This window comes from Tinamus guttatus, unplaced genomic scaffold (assembly GCF_059628265.1).
Source record: "Tinamus guttatus ecotype Peru unplaced genomic scaffold, ASM5962826v1 Tinamus_guttatus_pri_ptg000081l, whole genome shotgun sequence".
Lineage (NCBI taxonomy): Eukaryota > Metazoa > Chordata > Aves > Tinamiformes > Tinamidae > Tinamus > Tinamus guttatus.
The window spans coordinates 322,707-348,264 of NW_028288615.1; the positions used below are offsets into that span (position 1 = coordinate 322,707).

At 38.8% G+C, this 25,558-nt stretch overlaps 1 protein-coding gene across 2 annotated transcripts in view; it reads left to right on the top strand.

Moving 5' to 3' along the window:
• LOC104567754 (ubiquitin-associated protein 2-like) overlaps positions 1-25,558 on the top strand; it is a 232,068-nt gene that overhangs the window by 13,360 nt on the left and 193,150 nt on the right. For both annotated transcript variants that reach the window (XM_088520166.1, XM_088520167.1), the window contains exons 2-6: positions 8,592-8,731; positions 12,512-12,589; positions 14,228-14,338; positions 17,558-17,711; positions 19,020-19,097. In XM_088520166.1, coding sequence (XP_088376292.1) covers positions 8,633-8,731; positions 12,512-12,589; positions 14,228-14,338; positions 17,558-17,711; positions 19,020-19,097 — 520 coding nt within the window. In that variant the 5' untranslated portion in view covers positions 8,592-8,632. The remainder of the gene's footprint in view (positions 1-8,591; positions 8,732-12,511; positions 12,590-14,227; positions 14,339-17,557; positions 17,712-19,019; positions 19,098-25,558) is intronic.

Here is a 25,558-nt window from a genome sequence, read left to right on the forward strand (position 1 = left end):
AGCTAAGTCTGGCTGGATTTCCTCCTTTGTCCCCTTGGAGAGGCTACCGTGATTTAAGGAGCTGGCAGAGGGAAAAAGCCTTTTTCAGACGGAACTTTTGCTAGGAAGAAAGTGGACATGAAATGAATTAGCCCTGTGAAAGTGGTAGTCAAAGGTGATCAGCAAAAAAGCACTGAGAAATGTGGCTTGTACAAAATCATTAAAGATTTTGCTTGCTGATTCAATTGGCTGATATTGTCTGATTATATTCTCAATTTTCATTTGAAAAGAAGCATTTCCAAGTTTTCTGTTCTTCCCCCCCCCCTACTCCAGTTATTGGTTTCTCACATGTATCCAAGAGCCTGATCATTAAAGAGTGCTTCTCAGTGAGGGCGATAGAAGTCTTTCTCCCCACTTGTGCTTGAAACAATGTGTATAAAGACAGTGGTACTTTGGTGGACTCTTCTCCTGTGAGTGTCTTTCAATGTTTTTAAACCACCTGTAAGACATGTTTAATTATTTTTTTTTACTGGATGTTCCAGAAACATGTGCATCACACTTTACCTGTGCTCTAAGGGTGGGTGGCTGCCAAAGTGTAAGGTCCTTTCTCCTCATGAACTTGATCTCCCTCCGTTGTGTGGGATGGAGCGGTTCTATAGCTACAAAGTTTTCCACTGGATAAACTTATTCAACTGACTCACTGTTTTGTTTTAGAGGGTTTAGTTTGCTCTTGGGTCTGTTGCACAGCAGCACGGTCATGAGTCTGAATCAAGGGAATCAAGCAGGGAGCAGCAATGCCATGTTTGATGGGAGCTTGTGCTTTGTGTTGGATGTAACGTGAAACTGATTTCAGTGGCAGAAAGGGTTGGGTTCAGCCTGTGCTGCCGACTGAACTTTGAACGAATGTACAACAGATCTCAAATGGTTAACGTTGCATAATTGATTAGAGCTAAACCTCTGCTCCCAAGGTTTTTGTCACAAACTCCTCATGGCTCTCCTGTGCGTAAACAAGGCTCTGTTAGCTCTGCCTACAGCGGCTAATGATTTTCAACCCTGAAAAACCTGCTAGTTCAGTTTTCCTCAGTGGTAATAAAGTTTTCTTCTTCAAAATACTCATTACTTATTTGTTTTTTTTTTTTTGTACAAACCTCCTAGTTATGCAAAGTATAATTCAATTCGAGTATTTGTTGCAGAAAGTGACCGGGCTAGGGTAGTGTTTTGTTAATTGCTGCTTTGTTGGAAGTTGTAGATGGCTGCATTCCCTTGCAGTGGATGTTAATCATGGAGGGCAAATGCTGTGAGTTTTGCCTTTTCTCCGTTCTCTGACGATTCTTCCATCTTCCTTTTTTTTTTTTTTTTTCCCATTCACCATCATGGGTGAACTCACAGAAATGGGGATACAGAAAAGATTTACAAGGACTGTTCTTCACCACTGAATGTTGTAATGGTGGAACATACAGTGTACGTATTGGGATTGACTTAGTATTTCTTCTGTCTTCATAAGCTAGAAAATGTTCGATTGGAAGACTCAGAAGCAGAGATGGGTATGAAGAAGGAGTGTTTGTGACTACACAAAATTTTGCCTTTAAAACTATTTTAAAGGTTGGAAATCAAAAGGAATTCCCTGAACTATATAAGCAGGAGCCATTTCTGAGCCAGGGATGTCTCTGAATACTTTCTGACCCAAGATCCTGGGAATCGGTTGCCAATTCAGGGTCAGGATATGGTCTGCATCAGTAATTTCAGTACATTATGTCAATGACTTGATTAGCTTTTAGAGAAGGTTAGCATAGAAAATTCATTTCTGTGATAGAGGGCAAGAAATCCCTCTACTAAAAAAAAAAAACTAGGGCCTGTTTTTAATATTTCCTTCAGGTCCTAGAATATCTGGAAAAGATTGGGCTTTGCTTAAAATACTCTTCAGCAGAGAGCCATATTTAACAAGTCAAATTGCCATTCCCCTTCCCTTCGCGCTCCCCAATGACAGCTACTTCTCCACGGTAATTCTTGTTTTGTGTCAGTTGTATTTACATGCAGACTTTCCTTTATATCTAATTCCTGGCAGCAGCTGTGATCTGCACTGTGCTCCAGTAAGATCCCCTGATTTGCTTAGATGGGAAATAACATGCAGTTAGTTAGCTTGAGGGTCTCTGTTATCTGGGAGCTTTCTTTACAACGGTAGTAACTGTTGATAATTAGTGCATTTTGCAGGTTCTCGCAAACATGAAGCTTGTAGTTAAATCGGACAGGGGATAAGATTTCATTCTATTTGAATGCCTGTCAAAGTTGCTATGCAGTACAGCATTCTTCTTGTAGAGAGGCAACAAAATATGACAACAGAGACTCTGTAGGTTCTGATTTCTGAATTATCAGACCCATTCCTCTGAATTTCCTAGGACTCTTGACTGCTCACTTTCCAGAGTCACCAGTGAGTGTTGTCCTCTGACAGCAGTAGAAATGCATAGGTTGTGCCAGGCATGTTTTTAGTAGTCTGAAGTCTTTGGATGAAAGATGAATTCTTAGGTAGAAACTGGCTAGGATTTTCTGATTATTGTATGATTGTGTCTTATGCCTTTATACCAGACAAGGTTAAATGTGGAGAAATTGAATCTTCCTTCAGAAATTTTCTCTATGAATACAGACTCTTGTTGTCTCTTAAGATTGAATGCTTATAAATAAGCCATGAAGAAAGGCCATGGGACATTTATTGTGTCTAATTGGCACATTTAGATTGAAACTAGGGAAATCACTAGCATATGCTAAAATGTACTTCACATTTTAAACAACTATAATGCAGAAACACTGGGATAATGCCAAAAATTGATATCATAAAGCTAGATTTTTGAGTAATGTCAGTAATGTTACTGAATTTTTTGTGACATGCACTTGTTAGTCCCCTTTCAGTATCATTCTTGTTAGGGCACTTTGCATATGTAACCGGATTTTGCCTGTCTTCAGTCTTCTGAAGACTATGAGCTGCTTTGTCTCCCAAAGCATCGTGGTCTGCTTTCCTTTTTATTGGTAAAACCTATTTGTGTATTTTTATTCCTTGTCTTTTTAACATTTGCTTAAGTGTACTAATCCTTAAAATGAAGTCTTTGTTTCTTTTCTTCTTCTCCCAAAGTTTTTGGTTTGTTTTTCCAATCTTAAAATATTTTACAAATGAATGGTTTGCTAATGTCATTTTTTTAAAATTTTGTGACTTTTTTCCCTTGATGATTAAAAATGATGTTTTATTGTAGATCATAGGTGTATTGCTAGCAAATTATAGATTCATTGAATCTACTGGAAAATAGTAATTTAACAGCTGTGGATTTTATGCAGTTGCTTATTCACCAGGCTTTGCTAGCAGGAGAGAGAATTCATAACTTGTAGTGCATGTGTTCATTTTATGCTAGTTCTGGAGGTCACACTTGGTCATCTTTATAATAAACATTTGCATTCTAAAAACTTTTTTTAAAGCTTGGAAAATAAAAAAAGAAATTCCTTGAGCCATTTATGCTCAAAATTTGCCTCTGTATTTGGGATAGTGAGTATAGAGATTGTTGTTTAAGTAAACGGTTGTAAAACAGCATCATCCCAGTGAGTGCTAAGTTTACCTCACTTTTTGATCATGTGATATATTTTAGACTAGGAAAATATTTTACATTTAAACCTGGTATTATTGATCTCTTTTTGAAGAGGCTCATTTAGTAGAACAGGTTTAGGAAAGTGCATTTTGGAAGTGTTTTATGAACTAAATTACCTACCAAAGAAGATAAGATGGGTTTTAGTATTAACTAATTTTATGTATTATAGGAAATTCCAAGTGGGGTTTTAGAATGCTGTTTAACTTGCATGCATCTGTGCATTTTGTGGGCACAAGATGGAGGATGACTAAGAACTAGTGGGGTAACAGCAGTGGAAGTGATGAATAGCCAAATGTGAAGTTTTATCCTTCATCCGGATGTGCTCAATCCACAGCTAAGCAAGATACCTGGGACAGCCTGAGAGTGTCCTGCTTTCAGCAGTGCTTTTCTCTTGGTGAATCCTGAGAGCACAGGGAGGATAATTTATCTCTCTGGGGTATTTTGCCAATGACAGGCTTTGCTCTTGGCCATCAATGTTGTTCATATTTGCTGTAGAAGAACTTGAGAATGTAGGAACCCTTCCACGAGTTCAGATTGGGTATTGTTGGCGTAGAGGAATAAAGCACTGAATAAACAGCACTGCTTTTGAGGAGATGTGACTTCTGTAAACTGTTTTCTACTTTCGAGCAATAGTAAGGATGGTGAGGATCTCAGGCAACAGTACTTACAGGAAATGCACTGTATCGATGCTCTGCAGATGCAGTTTTTCTCCGCTGTCCTTCTTCAAGATTATGTCATGCCAGAGCTGTATAGGTAGTCAGTCCAAAGCTCGCAATAAAATCTGGGCTCACTGTACATGTACTGCAGTCATGTCATCACGAGGCAGTGCCCTACAGCATTTTCCCAGCCTTGTCATTTCAAGAAATTCTTGACTGAGTAGCTTTTGTAATTAGAGAATAAAAAAGAAATCATACTTTCAGGGTGTTCAGAGATCTCTGCACAGTGTTATCACAGCTCCTTGTCCTGAGACTCAAGAAAATAATTTTCTTGTATTTGCCTCAGGAGAAGAATTGAAACTGCAGGTATTTTGTTCAGCTGTTGGAAGTGCATATTTAACTTCAGAAGGATTCCGAAAAGCCAAGTGGTGTGTGGGACCTGGACTGTTTCGGTATAGGTCCACTCTCGTTCATCCGGCAGGTTCATCCACATTGGCAGGTGGATTTGTATTTGGGCCTGTCTCTAGTTTTTCTGGTTTATCTTGAGTCCAAAAAGGACTAGATTGTGTTGCCCAAGAAAATTTAAACATTAATTCTTTCTTCAATTTTATGTAAATTTAAAAAGCTTCTTTGCTGCATTGGTATGAATTCACTTGTCCGTTGATTGTTTGTCTCTCTCCTTCTAAAATCCAAAACATAAACATAAATTAAGGCGCTGAATAAGACAACACGGAAACTTTTGGAGAAGGGATTTGGTCTCTTCAGAGAGGTTGGGCATCGATGTAGCGGTATTCGGGTACTCTGCTGGAAATTGGCCTTCTCGTTGCCATTCCATCATGGGTCTGGTGCTGGTTTGTGATGCAGTGGTCTATCTGGTGTATCTGCTGTTCTTGGGCGAAACTTACATAGACAGAAACACTAAGATGACACATCTTGAGACTTGAGGTGATTTCTCATTAAATGCCTCCATTGCTTTCCATTTTGAAGAACAGATGTTTGCTTTATGGGAAAATACTGAAAGTTGAATTCCCTCTGGAGGCCCTGGATTTCACCTTAGGGAAAGAAGGACTTCCAACAATCTTGTGGTTCTTTACACAACAATTTTGGAAAGTGCAGTGTCTTTCTGTCTTTTTCCTTCTTAATGCTTTCTCCTCCTCTTCTGCTGATGCTCTGAGGTTCTGATTTAACATGTATCAGTTTCTTCAAAATACAGCTGTTGTAGCTGCTTGGTGGAGTTGCAATGTGTCTCCAAGGTCAATTGTAAGCTGCTGATGAGGGGCTTCTGTACTGAGCCAGACCTTGACATGGAAAATACAAGACCTGCTTTTCGAACTTTTTTTTTTTTAGCTTTATTAAAGTAATATTTAATTAGGAGTTTTCTCCTTCCAAATCTCAGACCACCTTCTTCCATCATGTAATCTGAGGTTAAAACACGATTTGTGGCACCCTACTCAGTGGATTACCAGGCAAATTTAATGTGTACGATCAGAGCACAGAATCTGGTAGGTGAGTGAAGAGATGTTCTTGTCCAGCCCAGTCGTTAATAATAGTCCAGTTAATACTCAAAACTGTAGTTACAGTGCTAATGTGAAAGCAGTAGGTGCCTGCCCACCTCTACCTGCTAATACAGTAGTAGGGTGTGCTAGGAAGGTGCTTTCAATGTTCCTTTGGTTAGTGCATCATCAATAGTGGGATAAAGTCATTTCAGTAGTAGATTGTGCTCATTGTGCAGTTGTCTGAAGCAAGTGGGAGTCCACGCTGCTCCCCAAGAGGGCTCACACTTCGGCTTTTGGTTACTACTTCAACCCTTTAACCAACATTTGTTGTCGTGGATTATGTGGTCAGCAAGATTAGGATCCTCTCTAAAGCTCCTGTTATTAGGTGGTTTGGCCTTCCTCCCATTGGCAAACTGATCTTGCTGTTCATCATCGTTGTTTAGTGGCGTTTCAAATGTTTGTATGCTTTCCTCCTTCCTTCCACCCTGAGAAATAAGCATGACTTAAATAGATGTGACATAGGAGCATCATCCTGACCAGGAACCATGTGGTGCCTGGATATCAGAGGTGGAAAATATCCCAACCATGTCTAAAATGTGGATTTCAGTACTTAATGTAGCTTTGCGTAGGGTAAGTAGAGAAATAGGTATTTGAAATCTAAGCTGAAATTTTTAGGCACCATAATCTATTTAAGTGTGATCTGAATTTAGAAATGATCAGCAAATTGAGACTAAGTGGAGTTACAATTTTTCAGTATATTTTCAATCAAAATGGGGCAAAACTAGGCAATCTTATTTGAAACCATTAGCTTTTCTTTCAGAGAGAGAACTTAGTATTCTTTGTTGAATTCTTTCTTCAGGGCTTTTTCCATGGTTCCTTCACAAGTAGTGATGAGCCCACTGCCTGCTTTCAAAAACAAACAAAAATTCTCTAGCGTCATAATGAGTGTACATAAACTTAAGTTAGGCTAAGGACATTGGAAGTCCAGGCATCGTAGCTTACAAAACATATTTTAACACAAAGAAACTATTTTTTACCGTACACTCAACTGAGGTCTTTATCAGGTGTGTTTGAAATACCAGTGGAGAGCCATGCCCAGAAAGTTTGTGATGAATATTGAACTTGCTGTGCAAAATGTCACCAAAACTACTTGATGTTTTGCTTTCCTTGGAACATTTTGTCAGATGAGCTTGAATTACTTCTCTCCTGATTGTATCTGGCTTTTGGGGTGTCAAATGCTGTGCTGTGAAAGTTTGTTCTGGGGCCTGGAAGGCAATGAAGTTAGACTACCTTAAGAGCAAAGTGGCTTTAGTGAATGTATTCGTAAAGCTGAAGAAACACTGTGTTCCTATTCAGATCATACTACAGGCGGTTCCTGGTAAAGGCAGGCCTTTTCCTGTTAAATACGCAAGAGTTCATGGAAATACACTTACTCTTCACACTGTATTGAATCCTTTAACTATCGCATAGAGAATTTCAATGTCAGAACTCAGTTTTGGTAAATGAAAATGTATCTGCAAAATGAAGAGGGTATTCAGATCATAGTGGGATTAATGAGCTTTTGGATTTCCTCCTGAGTGTTGTCAATCAGTATTTAAAATGTAGCATGTCAGTGCAGCTTTAATTTTGACATGTAACTGCTCGAGTTCACTTCGGTAAATGTTTTTTATGAACAACCAACTGCCATTGAACACATCCTTGTCCCTGCAATCCTTGTAGCTTTGTGTCCAAGCTTTCTGGTTTATTAAACTGTGATACAAACTTGCAGCAGAGCTGCTTACCCTGACAAGTCGTGTGCTGAGGCCTGTTCGTGTGTTGGGGCTGCAACAAAAGGGCTTTTTCCTCCTTGCACATCTCCTTGGGCACAGGTGCACCTCGCAGGTTGACTTCAGTTCCCTAAACTCGCAGTCTCACTTCCCAGGGATGTGGAGACCGAAACCAGGCTGTTGGCCATGACTGTTCTGATCGGTTGAGAAATCTGTTTTCAGTTATTACAACTTCCATAAACCATATTCATCAGTTGCTCTTGTGTTAGATGCTGTACAAGCAGTGGGGAGTGATACATTTTTCGCTTGTACTTGTTATGATAGGAGATGCATTAGAATGATTGGTGCGTACAAGAAAAACAGGGTTACACTGGTATGTGCATGTGGCTTTTGGGTTTGAGCCTTTTTTAATGATCATGCCACAAGAGTATGTCTAAAACAAGGTGCTAGCAACAGCAAAAAAAAAAAAAAAAAACCAAATCCACTACAAGAATACAAACAAGAATATTTGCTACAGAAGTTTGGTTTAGAGGTAAGGATTATCATTTTTCTTACAAATGAGGCCAAGTAGTAGAGTGGGCATTGACCATGACCTCCTTAAAAGTGCAAGAAAATGTAATGATGGGGAAGAGCAGAACGCTGTGTTCCAGATGATGCTGCCTGGCAGGTCTTCGCAGGGGTGTTCAGAGTGGATATGAGCGTAGTAAAATTCCAAGTGTCAAAACAAGATAGGTGTTACAGAAACTTAAGGAGTGATACAGCTGGAGCTGAAATTTCAGCAGACAGACAGATAGGAAAGTCTGAATCTTAAATAAGTGGAAAAAAAAATGAGATTTAGATGTAGTCTGGATGTACAGATCTAGGGAGATCCATGACATCTAAAGATGCTGTTATGCTCTGCATTTTCCCTTTGCTATAAAGACTGTGCGATAAATCCGATAACAGTGTGTTTAAATTGATTTCTTGGGAGCTTCTGCATGTAATACACATTGAATTTACTGCACTGTTGTACCAGAATATTGAATGTGTGCCCTGTCCTAACTCATACTCTCTTTTTTCTTTCAGATTTTCTATTTTGTACATACATTGTTTTGTATATACTGTATATGATGACTTCGGTGGGCAGTGAACGTACCCGGGGCACTCGGGATAAAACACAGATTTCAGCCACACAGCCAACGCAACCACAGAAACAAGTTGTACAGGTATGTGCTACTGCACAATATTCCTTGATTCAGGAGTAATTGGTTAATAATATGGACTTCTTCCATAAGTTATTAAAAGCTAAGAAAAGGAGGAGAGGGTCATGTAGTTTATTTGAAAGAGTATGTTTGATATCTTGTTTTAAATGCTTGGTAACCCAACACAGGAATAACTTGGTCTTGTATTCTTGTCTCTAACTTAATTTTGTGTTCTTCAGCAATATTTCCCATTGGGGAGGATTTCTGTCTTGACACAAGTCTGGACTTGTGTCAAGATTTTTGTCTGGTGGCATTGGTGTCCTCAGATTTCAGCTCTTTCTATGCTAGCCTTATGGTGCTACAGGACTTCTAATTGAGATGTGAATTGGAATGGGTGGGAAAAGCTTTCTGCTGGATGGGTCTGTGCTGCACAGTATGATTCAGCATAACTGCACGTCCTGAAATCCTGAACTTCTTGTGAAGTGTCTTCATAGAAAGCAAATGATGAAGATCCGTTAGTGGGTTAAAAAACAGCCTATTTTCAGTATTGATGAGACTGAAATTAAGCTGTCATCCCGTTGTCGTGACACTCAGCAACATGGTAGTTATGTTCTGTGTTTTTCAGGGTTACAGAAGGTGTGAAATTACTCTGCTTCTGGCAACTTGTTACTTTGTTGTCAGGTACTCCTCCAAATTGGATGCAATTCAAGAATTGCCTCAGTTCTCTGCTGGCAGGGAATGCATCAGTTTAGAGGTGCTTCCCTCTAGAAGTGGTATCTTTTAGTGTTTTTTTTAGACTGGTCTTTAACATGCAAGAGCTCCTGTAATACTGCATATAGTATTAATTATATGAACAAAAATGATTTAGAAAGTCACTTTCAAAGGAAGCAGTTAAATTGTTTTTGTTCGATAACCACTATGATCGCAGGAGTGTAGCGAGCAGGTGAAGACAAGTGATTCTTCCCTCTTTTTTTGTTTGTTTGTTTTATTTTTATTTTTATTTTTTTTTTTGCATTTGCATTTGCATGTGCAGTGAAGGGCCGCAAAGATGGCTTGTGGCTGGAGCAAAGAATGAATGAGGTAAGGGTGAGGAAAATGAGTTTGTTCAGCCATAAGAGGACAAAACGAAGGCAAGAGCTTACTGCTCTAGCCAGATGCCTCATGAGAGGGTGAATAGAAGATGCAGCCAGACTCTTCTTGGAGGCAATGGCCCGAGCTGGAACATGGGAAATTTCAACTGTTACAAGAAAAATATGGTTCACTGCACAGGTGGTTCAGTGCTGAGTACATGTACGTTACAGAAGTTATGGTATCTTTGTCTTTGGAGGTGTTTAAAATTTGACTATATGAGGCTCAAAGCAGCAACCTGTCTCTGAAGGGATCTGGGCTCGGCAGGAGGTCCTTTCAAACCTGCATTGTTCAGCGATTCCAAGCATTATGTCCAACAAGGTTCCTGCATTTTGTCTGATATATTTTTTTCTCCTTTTGCATAATGGATGCTTGTTTGATCAGTCGAATGGAGAAGATGCTATTTAGTGTACAACTACTATGTTTCAGTGCACCATGCTTTTTATTTTTTAGGTATCAGATAGACATTTCTGCTTAGACAAGCTTTGTCATTAGCAATATGTGGGATTTGATTGTTTGGTTGCCATTGATTCTTCTTTCTGAATCTTGAAGAGTGTTGCTTTCCCAAGCAGAGGCTTAAGTGTTACATTGATCATAATTTTGATTATTTAAGACATGACGTAGCACTTTTACTTCTGAATAATAAATATTTTATACAGTATTTGGGCGTCTCCTTGTCACTTTTTCCTCACTTTTGTCTTCTGATATTTGTAAGTGAATTAAAAATTCGCCTTATTTTGGTTATACTGAAAAGATTATATTCCTTGCAAAGTGTGAATAATGTTCTAGTTGTTTTAAGATGATAGTGTTTTATTAGTCATAAATAAAAGTTTATCACAGTGTTGTCTGAAATGATACAATGTTAGTTGTTAAGCTGATGCCTTAAAAATAATGGAGAACTAGTCATTGGGGAAAAAAGAAACTTTTTTGGAAAATGTTTTGGTGGTTATATGTGTTTATGTAACAAAAACATTTTGTTTGTCCTCCCTCCCCGCCCCCCTTTAAATTTCATCTCCTGGTGGGTGCAACTCGCTGACATAAATACTGATATTCCTGTTTGCACAGGAAAACTGGAGATACTGTTGTACATTTCATAAATTGTTACAAAATTTGTATATTTTATATTCTAATATAAGCCTATTGAAAAATATGGATTAATAAAAATATGACATTTAATGACTTCCTCTTTTTCTGGTCAAATATGCTGTCATGTATAGAAATCACATTGTCCAATTTTTTTTTACACTGAATGCATTAACAGAGATCTGTTCACTGATTTAGCAACTGTAATGGATCTGGAGAGTCTGAAATTTGAGTGAGAGGATATAATATGGCTTAATTCTGGAAAGGGACAGACCATTTCTTTCTGTTCTGTACTGAGCTATTAACAGACACCAAGTAAGGGCTTCATTGCTCTGAGTGCTGTCCGGGATGCTTTGGTGCAGCACAAAGCCTGGAGTGGGGAATTCCAGAGCAGTCCGACTTATGTCACCAGCTGACGTATGAAGCCATCAGCAGGACACTTTGAAAATGTGAAGTAGTACAGAGAGCTTAATTCAGTTACGAACACAGTAATTGTCTTGGAACGTCGCCTCTCAGCATGACAAATGTCACTTCCCTCAAGGAACTGGGACAGCTGCAGTCACTTCTCAGCAAGTCAGCAGCTGGTGGTGTGTGGAGGAGTAATTTTTAGACTCTTCTCAGCATTTGCACTCAGTGACCTACCACACCTCCTTGGTGTGGCAAGCTCCAAAAGCAGAGTGATCGAAGAGGTTGGTCACTTGAACATTCAAGGCACTGTATTCTCTGAAGTGAGACTGTGAAAGCCCAGGATGAATCCTTTTAGTCAGGAATTTCAGTGGATGTTTGGATACTGTTGCCATGAAGAAAACTTTCACAATGCCTCAATCTGCATTTGGGTTCCTAGTTCTCTTTTCAGTATCAACCTTCTTCCCTAACTAGAGCTAGAAGCTTTTTTTTTGTTTAAGCAGACAATACATGAAGTCCAGGATCATGTGGCCTAGTTATCTGTGCTATCTTCCTGGGAATGCTGGTCATGTAGACCACAAATACCACACTATGAAGTCTAGCTTTATGTGATACGTTAGTGTTCTTGGATTGCTTTTTCCTTGGGACACCCAAAGTGTATTCCGAAGGATGACTTACTGAGAAGATAAGTGCAAAGTTCACAGGCAAAATCTTGAGGCATAACCCAGGCTCCTATTAAGTTCCTAAGTATATAGAGTCCTGATACTGTTAGAGTCAGGCAGGAATCTCTGGAGATGCAGTTCGTACGGAAGCACTACTGCTCACTTCTCATAATGAGAATAATATCATTCTAGAATAGTAGATACTAATTAGAAGTGGAAGTAATATATCAAAGCATAGGCTTCCGTAGTAAGTTTTAAGTAAGTTATTAACTCATCTTCAAGTAGTAAGTAACCTTGAATTGTGGACCAAACATATTCTATGTTGAGACTTCTGCTGTCCCAGAAAAGCTATTGATAGTAAAATTGGGTATAGGGGAAGAGATGTTAATCTCTTCCCTCTGCGTATGTTCCCTATATCATTTTTGACAATCAGGAGAGGAAAAAAAAAAAGATAGCAATGCTAAGAGACACTTTAAAAATATATTGTTACCTTTTGTGAATTTTATTGGATGTTTATATTTTTCAGGCAACAGCAGAACAGATTCGCCTTGCTCAGATGATCTATGATAAGAATGATGCAGATTTTGAAGATAAAGTGAAACAAGTATGTTCCTTACAGTACAAAGTTTTTATGCCCTGCAATATGGTACTCATAAGAGAGTTTACAGTTTGAAGCTAGAGTGGCTGCTTATGATTTAGATTAAACCACTTTCAGAATGACTTAAGTTTAACTAGGAAAAGGTGCTATTGCACAACAAAAGTCTGTTTATAAGAAATTGCAGCATGATAGCTCTGGCTTATGGAAATGCTCGTGTACTCTCCTTTGTAGACAAGCTGTGATGCCCGCTGTCATCTGTGCTGATGTCTCTTACAGACTGTATCTCTCTAGTAAGGTCCTGCCAGTTAAAGATCTTCAAAACACAGAATATATTCAGCTTGTTTGTATGGAAATGCCTAGGAGGAAAATTTGTCACCTTATTAGTGAATTTGCTTGGGAAGGGAAAGGGAACAAGTCTAGGGAAAGACACAAGTCTAATTATAGCTTACAGGTTTTATTACAAACAAAAAAAACCTGAGCTCCCAAGTCTTTAATACTGTCTATGAATTTAAGTGGTAAAATTGCACTGCTAAAATGCAATCTAATCACACCATTTCCTGTATTGCACTGAATCTTATGTGTAGATATTCAAGCTTCTATTGCCAGTTATATTAGTGATCGTTAGCTCTGGCATTGCAGAGAGTTCAGTCCCTTGCTCTGCTGTGGGCATTGGTGATCTTATCCTGGGAGACTAGTGAACACAGCACAGCTCATGTAGAACTTAGCAATGCACCTAGAAGGAGACAAGAATTAGTATGGAAACATGAACGCAGCAGAGGGACAGATTTCTTGACTTGCTTTTTTTTCCTTTGTAAAGCCTTATCTGAGGAATTGCTAACTGCATTTTGTTGTTCTTGTTTATAAACTTCTTACGTTGTCATGGCAGTTTTGCCAGAGGTGAAGTTCTCTATTCCTTCCTGAAGCCTGCAGCCCTGACCAGTAGTGCCTGTGGCTCTGCTGGTGGGTAGAGGGGTAGTGGGATGAGACTTAAAAATCCTGCATTTTGCCTTTGTTTATTTCCAGCTCATACCTTTTTCCTCTGGGTGTTGTTCGATTTGCCGTAGAAGAACCTGTGATTATATCCGTGTAACACTCCAGAGGAAGCACATCCTGGGCCCACAAAACCTAATCCACTACCAGGTGTTTGTAAGCAGCCTTCGGTTATGCCCAGTTGTGCAGCCTTTTGCTGAATTGGGTTGAGGGAGCTGATCTGACTGAAAAATAACCTTCTTTTCCCCCTCGGTCTTGGTTCTTTTCCAGGTGGATCAATTCTCTGCCATTATTTACCTTATGGCTATTCTCAGCAATAGAACAGAGAGAGGGATGTTTGGCACAGAGGCAGAAACAGCAGCACTAGAGCTATACAGTTTTTTTGCATCTTTGTGCTCATATACAGCCATCTGGGTGGTGGCAGTGTTTACTGGAGTTTAAAAAAAGTACTTACCTTTACAATTTGCGTTTAGTCCTGTTTCTTGGTGAATTCTAAGCAGTTCTGTAAAATGCAGTACCTTTACTTAGGTTTTTAGTCGTCTTTGATGACTAAAACGAGTAACAATGTACTTTCTTGAAGACTATGTGGTGCTTATTCTTATTTTCTTATGATGATAATTTGGATGTTTTAACATGTCTGACTCTTACTGCCAGCTTATGGAAGTGACGGGCAAAAACCAGGATGAGTGCATAGTGGCACTACATGACTGTAATGGGGATGTGAACAGAGCAATCAACATACTACTGGAAGGAAGTTCAGACACAGTAAGGATTTACTTTTATCTTAAACTGCTTTTTGTTTCTTGCTCCTTTCTACTTTGAAGAACTGTTTGGGAAAGTCATGCGTGTATTTTGGAAGGCTTCAATTTCCGTCTCGCCTTTCAGATTCCTCTGAAGGAAATGGAGACCAGGGCAATTTTTTTGTCATGTGCATGCCTTAGAATAGTTCAAACTTTGAAAATATGATGGGCGCCTGCTGGTTTCCTGCAGAGTTTTCCAGCCTTTACTTATGTGCAACGATTTTAATTCTGTCTTAGAATGGAATGCTCTGTCATATACTGTCCTATTTTATGTTTCAAGGTTGTGGATATTCTCCAGAATAAGGGATACCGTGCATTTGAAACAAAGAGCCTTTTTATAAACCTAGAAGGGAAGACAGATATGTTAAGTTATAATTTATTTCTGTAGCTATGCACTGCAGGTATTGAAGTAGGAAGAGGCGTCCACATCCGCAGGTTGCATTAAAAGCTCTAATAAAGGAAGAACAGGATAAGGCAAATAGTTGCTTCCACTAAGTTGTGTGTTAGCATGGCCTTTTGAAGAGCAGAAAGAAAATTCTAAAACTGTGTGTAACAGCAAACGATGTTGCATATAACTTGGGATAGAACAGTTATTTTTTTTATGCCAGGAAGCATCAGGCATATTTCTTGCTGTGTTTGTATTTTTTTGCTGGAAGGATTTTCACCATGTTCCAGAGAAAGCAAACTAGATTCCATCTCGCCTAAATTAGGAAAGAAACCCGGACTTCCTTTTTATTTTTTTTAGCTGGTGAACACTCAGTGTCTCATGTTCAGGATATGCACTCTTGCTTATTTTTCATGACGAAAACACCCCTCTTCCCCTGGCCCATATCTAGAAGACATGCCTCTCTGCTCAAGGGGACTCTCTTTTCCCTCCCTTTTTCTAAGAATTGAGGTGATCTAAGGTGCAGGAATATATGCTGCCAAGTAAGTGGGTAAGTGGGGAGTAGAAGAGAGTATCTCACCTTGATAAAATCTGTCTTGGTACCTTGCTAGCTATTTTTGTATTCTCTCATACTTTTTGTATTTGTCACTTTCTGGTTGAAAATAGTTTTCTAGTTGAAAAAAGAATATTAAACACTGTCTCAGCTTAGCAAATAGTTACAAGTGATCATGGCATGGAAGAATTTTTTTTGAACTCAGTTATCAATTAGAAGGAGCGTATCCAGCATTTTGGCAGTCCCTCAGAACCCATTGCTCCTCAAAGACAAAATACAGCTCAGAAATGAAAACAGAGAAATTAAAGGCATCATTGAGACAGGAAGAGAGAGTGTCAATTAGAAGGGTCCTCATTAGAAGGTGAAGAGATGTATTCTTGATGGAAACTTGAATGGTTTGCTGTAAGGCCATTATAGTCCAGAACACTTTGGCATGGATTTGGCATGGATTTTTTTTTTTTAGCATGGATTTGATATAAGCTTGGTAGCAGTGGTACTTGTTTTGAATGGAGATTCCAACATCTCTTTTATTAATTTTGATGCATTAAAACTTTTTTTTTCTTTTGATCTTAACCTCATTTGAGGGATTTATCTACTGATTTGAAAAGTGGAAAAACAAGGAGTAATAGAAAGTCTATTTGTAATTTCTTTTGCTTTCTGCAAATTTTGTCCTCTTCTAAACTGCTCGTTGGGAGCTGTAAGGCTTTGTTCTGTGTGACTGATAACTTTTAAGACCTTTTCCTTGTGGTGGCTGAGGCAGTCTGGCCTTGGATACAAAAGACGTGGCAGAGAGAGCAAAGAAGGACGTGTTTCTTTGCAGAAGACTTTTTTCCTTTGATTTGTTTAGTTTTTGCAAATATAAGAGCCGTTATATGCCTGACCATATTTTGTTGGCTAAAACTTTTAAAACTAGAATAAAGAGGACTTTTCACGCAGTCCGAAGTGCACCAAAGTTGGTCCATAGTTATTCTGGAGATCAGTTTGAACTTATTTCAGCCTTCTTTCTTGCTTATACCACCTTAAATAATGAGGGACTTGTGGTATCCCTAGCATATGCTCTCTCAGAGTCACTTAGACATTGAATTTATATTTGTCAACTGCTTTGTCATCGGCATTATCAATAACATTTTTTTTAAGTTATAGGCAGCTCAGATTAGCTGGTCTTTGCCTCACTTGTTGTCTGAACTGAGAGGAGTGCAGGGCAGGACCTGAAATTACTGATAGCCCAACTATTTCTTTGAGGTAGCTGCTGCTTGAGGTCATGGCTTTATCAAGTGCTTCACATTTGATGGCACCGTATTTACATATGCAATTTCCCCACTTGACCATATAATCTATACTTTAAGCTACTTGAGGTAGAGACTGACATTTATATAAATGTATCTGCCATTTTAATAGTTTGAAAACTTATTCTTTGCTTTGCAGCTATGTTTTAATAGGCTGTCCCTGAGATTGCATAATATACCAGTTGTCATCCTATTCTTAGCATGTGTGTTAGTTATTTTGTTTTTGATTCCTGTAGATGTGCCTGTGTTGCTGATGTGATCCCTTAATTTATTTTAATGATGAGTTTAATGTTTAAGCTGAGGTCTGATATTTAGACCTGGCTCTTCTGTCTTGTACAGGTGCAGCTTTTCGTGAAGTTTGCTGTGGCTGATGAGCCATAGGCCTTAGAACAGACTGTCTGACTTACCACAGTCTTCATTTGCTGAGTTCTTACTCTGCCTTTCTGGCTATCAGTGCTTGGATCTGGCCAATATGTTTTGTGTGCGTGTATTGTGGGATTTTGTTGTCGTTTTCTTTTCCCCCCTTCCTGAGATATTCTCATCAGTCTCTCGCTCAGGGATGCCTGCAAGCATTTTTCCCTTTCTTCATAAGAAAAATACTGTTTTGTGCATGCTCCCTCATTAGATTTATGTAGGTGATTTGAGGACTGTTACTTATTTTTCAGGTTTTCCAGTGCAGTCTATCTAGACTGGACTAACTGAAGTCTGTTATAACCAGAGATATGTGGGATTCCTCCCTTTCCAAGAGAAAACTAAACTTCCAAAACTTGTTTTTCTCATCTTCTCCAAAAAATAATACAACCTGCTTCCCTGTATCAGTGTACTTTTCTTAGGTATAGCATGTGTGGCATTGCACAGTTACCTGTTTTTTTACATGAACTGGAGGGGTTTGACGGAACATATAGAGTTGAGTTGTTTCTGTTTTTGACTTTTGTATTTAATTCTGTTCTACCCAAATAGACTTCCTGGGAGACTGTAGGGGGAAAGAAGAAAAGCCTTGGAAAGGAAAGCTCAGAAAACAAAGAAAACAGAGAAAAACGAGGGGACAGAGAAGTGAGTCGTGGACGGGGAAGTTCCAACAGACGGGGAAGAGGAGGCAGCCGTGGCCGAGAGTGTATGTACAGGGGCTAATTTTTAAGGGCTGGGACACTTTTCTTGCACCTGAAACTGTCTTAGTTGAGAGGAAATGCTTAATGGAATAAAATCCATCAGAGCTATAGCTCTGTGCTGAAGTCATAACTTGGTGCTTGTACAACAGGTGTGCTTGATCTCTCTACGTGACTTTTTTGGTATGTATATGTATTTTTCAGAGACCAACTTGGTTAAAATCAATTAATCAAAAAGGCAGAAGTCTAATCTGCAAATTGCTATTCTTTTATCTGGGTTTTAGAATTGAGTGTAAGACTGCTGGAAAGCAAATAAGTCACTGCATAGCAGATATGCTTTTTTTAATGAAAAAAATCCAACTTTGACTACATTTCCTTTTATGAGTAGGAGAGCTTGAAGAAGTTCTCATCTTCTCATAAGGCGAATGAAAAGACTGGCATCATTATTAACCTCTAGCGTATATTACTCACATAACAAGCCAAAGTTGACTTTCTACAGCAGAGAAAGTTCTTGGTGAATTGCAACATGTAAAAATTTGCTTCAGTTTATACAAGTATAATAACATATTATCAAAAAGAGCATTGATGGTTTTCCTGACTTAGGTAGCATCACATTAGATCACCATTGGGTGTGTGTTTCTTTTTTATCTAAGTTGTTTTATCGGCAATATCTAAGCTGTACATGTTGCCTATGAGAGCCTTGTAAAACACCGCTATGAGAGAAGAAAAATGGAAATTAAGAAAGAAAAAAAGAAGTAGAACTTTTCTCTACAAGCGGGAAATCAGTTCACAGCATTAGCCAGCATCTAGTTTGTGGTTGGAAGATATTCAAATGTTGTGACAACTAAGATGTCATGAATCTTAGTGTTAAACAGAGAGGAGAGTTCTTTTAAGTTTTCCTAGTTGTGTAGGGATGTCTTAATCACAAGAAGAGCCTGTCTATTTGTTTCTCTTATTCTTTCACTGCTAACCTACCAGGACGTTATCAAGGAAGAAAGATATGAGGGCAGCTTTAGTTCCTGCTTTTTGAGAGAGATGAGGCCCTGCTAATTAACAGTGTAGCACAAATCATAACTTCTTTTTATAGAAAACTAGCATATATGCTGAAGGATGTTTTCGTCTTATGAAATATTTTGCTGCCTGCTTTTAGTGCACAGTAAATGTAATTGCTTGTAGCTAAAACACGAAGGAAGATGAGGGAGACTGAGATGTCTTTTTAATCTTGCTTTTTCTTTTGGGGTTTAGGTTAGGCAGCTGGTTATATTGTCTCATGTGCGAGTTGCTAAGGCCTCTTTTAAGCTCTCTTCTCTCCACAGTTAGAGCTGAAGAGAACGGAGTGGACAACAATCAAGGGGAGAGGCCTTCAGACCGCGGGAAACGCGGCCGTGGGAGAGGTGAGGTGGTGGCGTCGGTGTGGGACTAACTGCATCCATTTCCTGAAATGGAGCTTCGTCTGCTTTAATCAAAAGCTGCTTTTTAAACATTTGTTAGTTGTTCTTTGACTCCACAAGCACTCTAGCCACCTTTAATTTGGGTTCCTTCACTCCCCCCTTTCATTATTTGATATCAGAGTGACTTAAAGACATAAATCGCCTTTATGGTAATTTCGTGTTCTGTAGGCTGTGCTTTGGCTTTGGTGAGCTGCTTTCCCAGATTTAATACTGCCAGCCTGCCGTGCCTGGAGTGCACCTCGGGATGTGTTTTGACAGCAGGAGAGTACAAGATTCATCCTTAGGGCTCTTGGGGAGGAATTTGATGTGTGCTTGGGCCATTTCTTTGGATGGATGTCACTGTAAGGATCACAGACCCTTTTAAGCAGCTGATAAGAGAGCGCTGGCCACCTTAGGCTTTTTTGTGAGAGAGGGAAGCTGGTGTGGAAGATCTGATAAGGAGAGGTGTAGAAGGAGAATACTGTAGGAAGGCATAGATACAATTTAGATTTTATCCTACAGAACAGATATGAAAGATACTGGTTTGGGGTTTTGAGATGGAATCAGGGTGCTTAGCTTGGATTTTCACAGGGCTAAGAGGAAGGGCTAAGACTTGTTTTTATTAGAGTGAGAAGAAGGGAAATCTGGGTACTGTACAGATTGCAAGGGGAAGGGGCTGTTGTATGAGGTAAAGGGGTAGTTTGCATGGCAGAGCTAATGCACTTAATAAATAACACCTGACTTAAAGGAGAGGGGAAAAAAAAAGAAAAATGTCTTTCTGCCTTTTCTGCCTTTAAACTGCTGTTCTGTTCTCTTCAGAATATCCATTAATTTGGTATTTCCAACTTTGTTGGAAAGATGCAAAGATGTGCAGCTTTCAGGGGGTTCTCAGAGTGTGACTCGGTTGTGCATGTGAATCTGCAGATACCAACTGGTGCGTATGGAGAGGTAATTTTGCAGAGGAGGTTGTGGTGTTACTCACTGTTAGTTTTTGATATTTTAAACACTATAAATTGATGGAGTTTAAAGATTTCAGAATGTTTTTGGAAAATAATTCTTTATACTCAAATTATACCTTTAAAGGTAGGATTTTCTTTTAAGCTGTTGGGTGTAATTTAAGTTTGCTCCAGAAGCTGATTTCTAGTTTCAATTCAGTCTTTTACTATTATTAATTATTAACTTTAGGAACCAAAATACACTCTTTATTGTTAGCAGTGTAGCTCTCTGTACGAGTATGGGTCTCAAGTCAAGGCACTTAATCATCAATCTCAAGCTGACATATCTTACCGAAGGAACAGGAACATCTTCAAACAATTTCTGTTCACTGTGTTAGTGTATGTAGTATTTCTATAGCTCCCTACCACATGTTCATTCGCATGAACATAGTATCTTAACGAAGTGTTCTCAACTGTTTGTGATGGACACTTTGAACTGGAACATTGTATTACAAGTGTATGTGTTCTGTGACAGTAAATACCTGGTTTCATTTTGTAATACTAGCCCTTAAAATCTGCAGGGACTTGTGTAAAGCTTTTTAATTCTCATCTCCTACAGGAGCACATGGCCTTCTTTCTTTCCATATTAGTAGGAATTAAGTTTAAAAAAAAAAAAAAAAAAAACAGATTTCCTATTACATTTCTTCAGTTATCTGTCTTAGCTGTTAATTAAAATAGTCAAACAGGCATAAAATTCTCCAGCCGAAAATGAATAGGTTTCTGGCGTTGACCACAGAACCCTTTCTTTAAAATTGTTTCCTGCTCTGTGTGTGTGTGTGTGTTGAGGAATTCAGACATCAGATATAAATTAGTGGACAGTTAATGTCTGAACAATGCACTCCTGTCTCTCTATTTTAAGCTGCCTTCTCAGGCTGGAATGATCTGGCTGGTTCCTAGGGGCTGATCTGTTGGGCCATGGTGTTACTACTTCACTGTAGAGCAACCTCATTTAAAGAAATGTGACATGCACTGAAAATAGCAGAAATGGGATTGATTGTGGTAACAGTGTGCTATTTAGCAGGAAAAGATCTTGATCCTGAGAATTTCTGCCTTAGTGCTGCAGACGCTGACTTTGTTATGCAGTAGATCTTTTGTTAACAGCTGTGTTAGATTCTTTGCAACTTTATAGTCTAATATGTTTACAGAGTACAAACAGCATTAGTTGCTATCATGCAGGTGTGTGAAATAGGTCTGATTTATTGCCTGATTAATAGAAAGCAAAAGCCCATCACCAGGTGTGCTTCAGGACATTCAGCCCTTCATCTCTGCTAGGTAAACAGCTTAGGGAAGGAGTCTTTATATTTCTTTTTATGATGACCTTCCTGTCTTTCACTTTCAGAACTGCATTTCTTGAATGAGCTTAATTTGTCACTTAAAAATACTACAGTGGTGATGGATAGTAGTTGCATCGAAGTGGTTATATTTGTGCGTCAGTGTTGCAGTGGATCCATAACCATCTCGAGTGGGTCCTAATGAAGGAAGTACAGAGAAGGAAGTACACTATAATCTTCCATTCTAAAAACATGGAAATTAACATAATATGTAGACACAATCTTTCTTATGCTGCCATTTTGTGCTGTTCCCACATTAACTGCACTTAAAAAGTGCAGGTCTGGTTCTCCCACTGTCTTCCACCCCATCTTAGAAAGGAGTTGGAGGAGGCTGATAAAGGGAATGGAAACAGTACATTGATGGTGTGAGAGGACTATATAGGCTAGGACTTCTCAGGTTGCAAAAGGTAAAGCTGAGGGTGTGTGTGTAGAGATCTGGAAAGTATTTGTGGAGAAGATTTGGTGAGTAGGAATCAATTTGTCCCTATGTGCAAGCTTGAGAATGAGGAGATACTCAAGGAAATTATTAGGTTGCGGGTCCCAAACGAGCTAAAGGAGGTGGTTCTTCCTACATATTGTTAACTGGTGGGAGTCCTTTCTGTGGGATGTTTCAGGTGCTGAGAATTTACCCAAGGGAGACTAGTCAAGTTTATCCTAAAAAGCAAAAACCACAGAGGGTTGTGATGGCGTATGAATTGCTCGTCTCTGACTTGGGCAGCCTTGGAGCCACAAATGGTGGGTGCCCAGGGAGCATGTTCTGGGCTTTCAACTCCTTCTCCCTTCCGTAGGCATCTAACAGGCCGTGGCTGGTAGTGGGATAGTAGGTTGGTGAACTTTTGGTCTCGATTCATCATAGAAGTTGTTAGGTTTGTGTGTAGGAATTAGCCCGGTTTACAAAGTGAAAATGCATTTAAGTTCTTCCAGAGCAATACGTGCATGGCAAAAGTGTGGGTGCTGACAAGGATGATTTTTGATTTTTTCCAATAAAAAGTAAACAAAAATTAAAGGAAAAACACTAGGTTTTAATTTCGGGTCTCAGGTATCTGACAAGGAGCCTTTCAAAAACTCTCTTTTTGGATGAGTAAGAAAGTAGAGCAACTTGCTCTTTTTTTTTTTTTTTACATTTATGACTAGTGCAGCAAATCTGCTGGTGCTCTGTGGTGCTGTTTTAACTTTTTTAGATTAAAAAATATTCTATCCTTCAGAAAAAGGAGCTTTTGTAACCAAAATTGCATGTCTAAACATTTTCTTGTTTTAAAAGCTTAGGACAGTTGACACAAAATATATTTTGGATTTGCTTTGCTAGAGTTAGTAGTAAGGATGTTAGTTTTTTTTAAAAAGGTGAGTGTGGACCAGACCTTCTAGAGGTCACAACCTGTTTATTTTTGCTGTAGTCAGTTCCGCATTAGTTAAGAGGTTGCATTTCATGTGATGTCTTTTTTTTTTTTTTTTTTTTTTTTTTGGAGATTCTCCAGAACTTTGTTTTAGCAGATGTTTTTAAACATGGCTTCCAAGTTGAAAGAGATTCCTGTGCATGCTGTTGAAAATGTTTGTATGCAGACAAAAGTGATCCGAGTTAATAAATAAAACTTGTGTTTATTTGGGTAGTATGGAGATTTAGACCTCTGTCATCTCAACTTCTAGGAGAATGACTGGCTCTGTATTTTCAGAACAGAGGCTAAGGCTATTCAATTAAATACCCAAGATAAACACAAATCCTGGGTGTTGCCTGCTTTTCCAGTCTGCATTTCCTTTTCTTTTCAGCTATTCACGGGCCTCATTCTTAACCTTAAAGTCTCTTCATCTATTTAAACCTCTCTGTGTGAAAATCTTAGTTTTGTGGTGTGTGAAAGCAGAAGAATTTAGGTCTGCAAGCTAAGCTACCTGAATTCTCCATAAAATAGGCTATAAATTTAATGGAGTAGTCCCATTCAAGTTGTGGTACTATACATTTGTCCTACACTCCCATGCAGGATTTCTGTTTTGGAGAAAGAAACGTTTTTAATCAGTTGAACAGTTCTTTCTGTGCATAGATGCTAACAGGATTAAAACTTTACTGGGTAATTATGAGTGTCCTGGTGGGTTTTCCTGGTGAGAGAGAACTCTCACCGGCTGTCTGGAAGTGACTGTATTAACTTCTGTATTTTTGGTGTCTGCATTTGTGGCGGAAAATAAAAATGTAAATTGAACAAGCAATAGCTAACGTAGGAGTTCTTGACTGAATGAGAATAAGAGGGTGATCCTGGAGAGCAGGAAGAAAAATACAATACTCAGCAGAATTGAAATGATAATGGAAACAAAAACATGTTTTAAATATATCATAATTTAAAATAGTGCTGTCACACAGAGGTAGTAGCATCAGTAACTCCCTGCTCCAGATTTCATGGAACAGAAGTGAGTAAGCAGTACTTACCTTGATATTTTAGGCTGTTGCTTCTAGGTCCAAGTGTAAGGGGAATGTTATTGAGGGGTTGTAAAAGCAGGGCAGTGACCTTACACTGTGTGTGATGTCTCTGTTTTTTTAGTTTGACTCTTAATATGCTGATTAATTGTCAGAAACCCATTCCTGCAGCCCTCCCAGAAGATTTAATGAGCTTCTGCCAAGTTACTTGTTCTGTTTTTGTCGGCAGATAAAAATGTTGACAGAAGAATTACTGATTGTGAATTACCACAGTTGAAAAAGATTTTTTTTTTAAATGTTGACCATGTTATCATAAATTTCTGAATAAGCTGTACATAGAGATCTTGTTTTTGAAGAGGGTTAAAGTTATACTTTTGTGCAGCACAATTGAACATTACTGCCGAAATTGGTTCTCTCTATGCTCTGGTGCCTTTGAATTGTATCAGAGCATTGATCTAAGTTTAAAACTACCTCAGCCAGAAATAAAAAGTGATTGCTATGAAACCAAGGAAGTGGAGAGGAGACATCTCTCACTACATGGTAGCGGTGAACAACAGCTTTACATTATATTGGCTCCAGGGCAGTTGGTTTATTAACTTTTAACAAACAGTGAATTCATTCAAAGAGTTGATCTGGCAGTAAACTCCTCATTTTGTGTTCTAGTGTTAGTTTTGTGCTCACTCACTGATTGCATGAGCCAAAACTGCCAGTGCAGGGACAGGGGCAGAACTTGTGACCACAAGTGAGAATGACTTCCATTTTAGTAGCTCTGATTTAAATGGTTTAAGCTACTGTGGAATTGGGTGTTTAAATTTCTTTCCCTACTCTTGAATTTCTGTGTCAAGTGCCATTAGCTCACTGACCTTTTAGTGACTCTTAAAAAGTACTAAAAGTCTGTGGAGACAGGATGGGAATTTGCAGTTGCTTCCTGCCTGTAGTTTCTCGGTTGATTATAAGGCTCCTTCAAAATCTCCTTTGAAGACTTTAAGGCCATCTTTCAATTTTGTCATCGAAGAATAACTCTTTAGCATGAGAATTTTGGAATCTATTAGTGATCCAGTTGCAGCAAAGGGAATAAGAACCCTTCCCACTGGAACTTTATGGCACAGATTTCCTGTCCAGGTTAAGTTAGTCTTTTCGTAGTGACTTCTGACTGTCCCATGTTTTGAATTGATTCCACAGAAGTTTATTTTCTAGCTTCGTCTGCTTTTCTTTTGATCTTTGGTGGCTTTTTGTTGCCCTTGTTGATTAAATTAAATGAATTGCATTTCGGTTTTGGCAGAAAATATTGGCATAGCTTTACGAAGGTAAGAGAAATGACTTGAAACTCAAGTTTTTGTAAACTTAATATTAGCTTTCAAAGTGATCTTTTGTGGGCAAGTTCTTGCTGGCCAGTAGTCTTCTAAGACTGTGCATGGAACTTTATTAGCAGCTCTACCGCTTTGATATTCAAAATGCACTTGAATTGCTAGAGGTTTTTGCTGCTGCTTTTAGCCACTATTTTACTGTGACCACACTGATAGACAGATGTTGGCTAGTGACACTGAAACAGCATCTTACATGTGCCTCTCCTGCTAAAACTTCATCTTCTGTTTTCTATGTTAAAGTTATTTTTTCAGACTTTGGGGACTGGTAAGTCTTATCTCCTCTGCTAGAACTGATTTGTCTTTTCATCTTGGGTATTTCAACCAATATTTC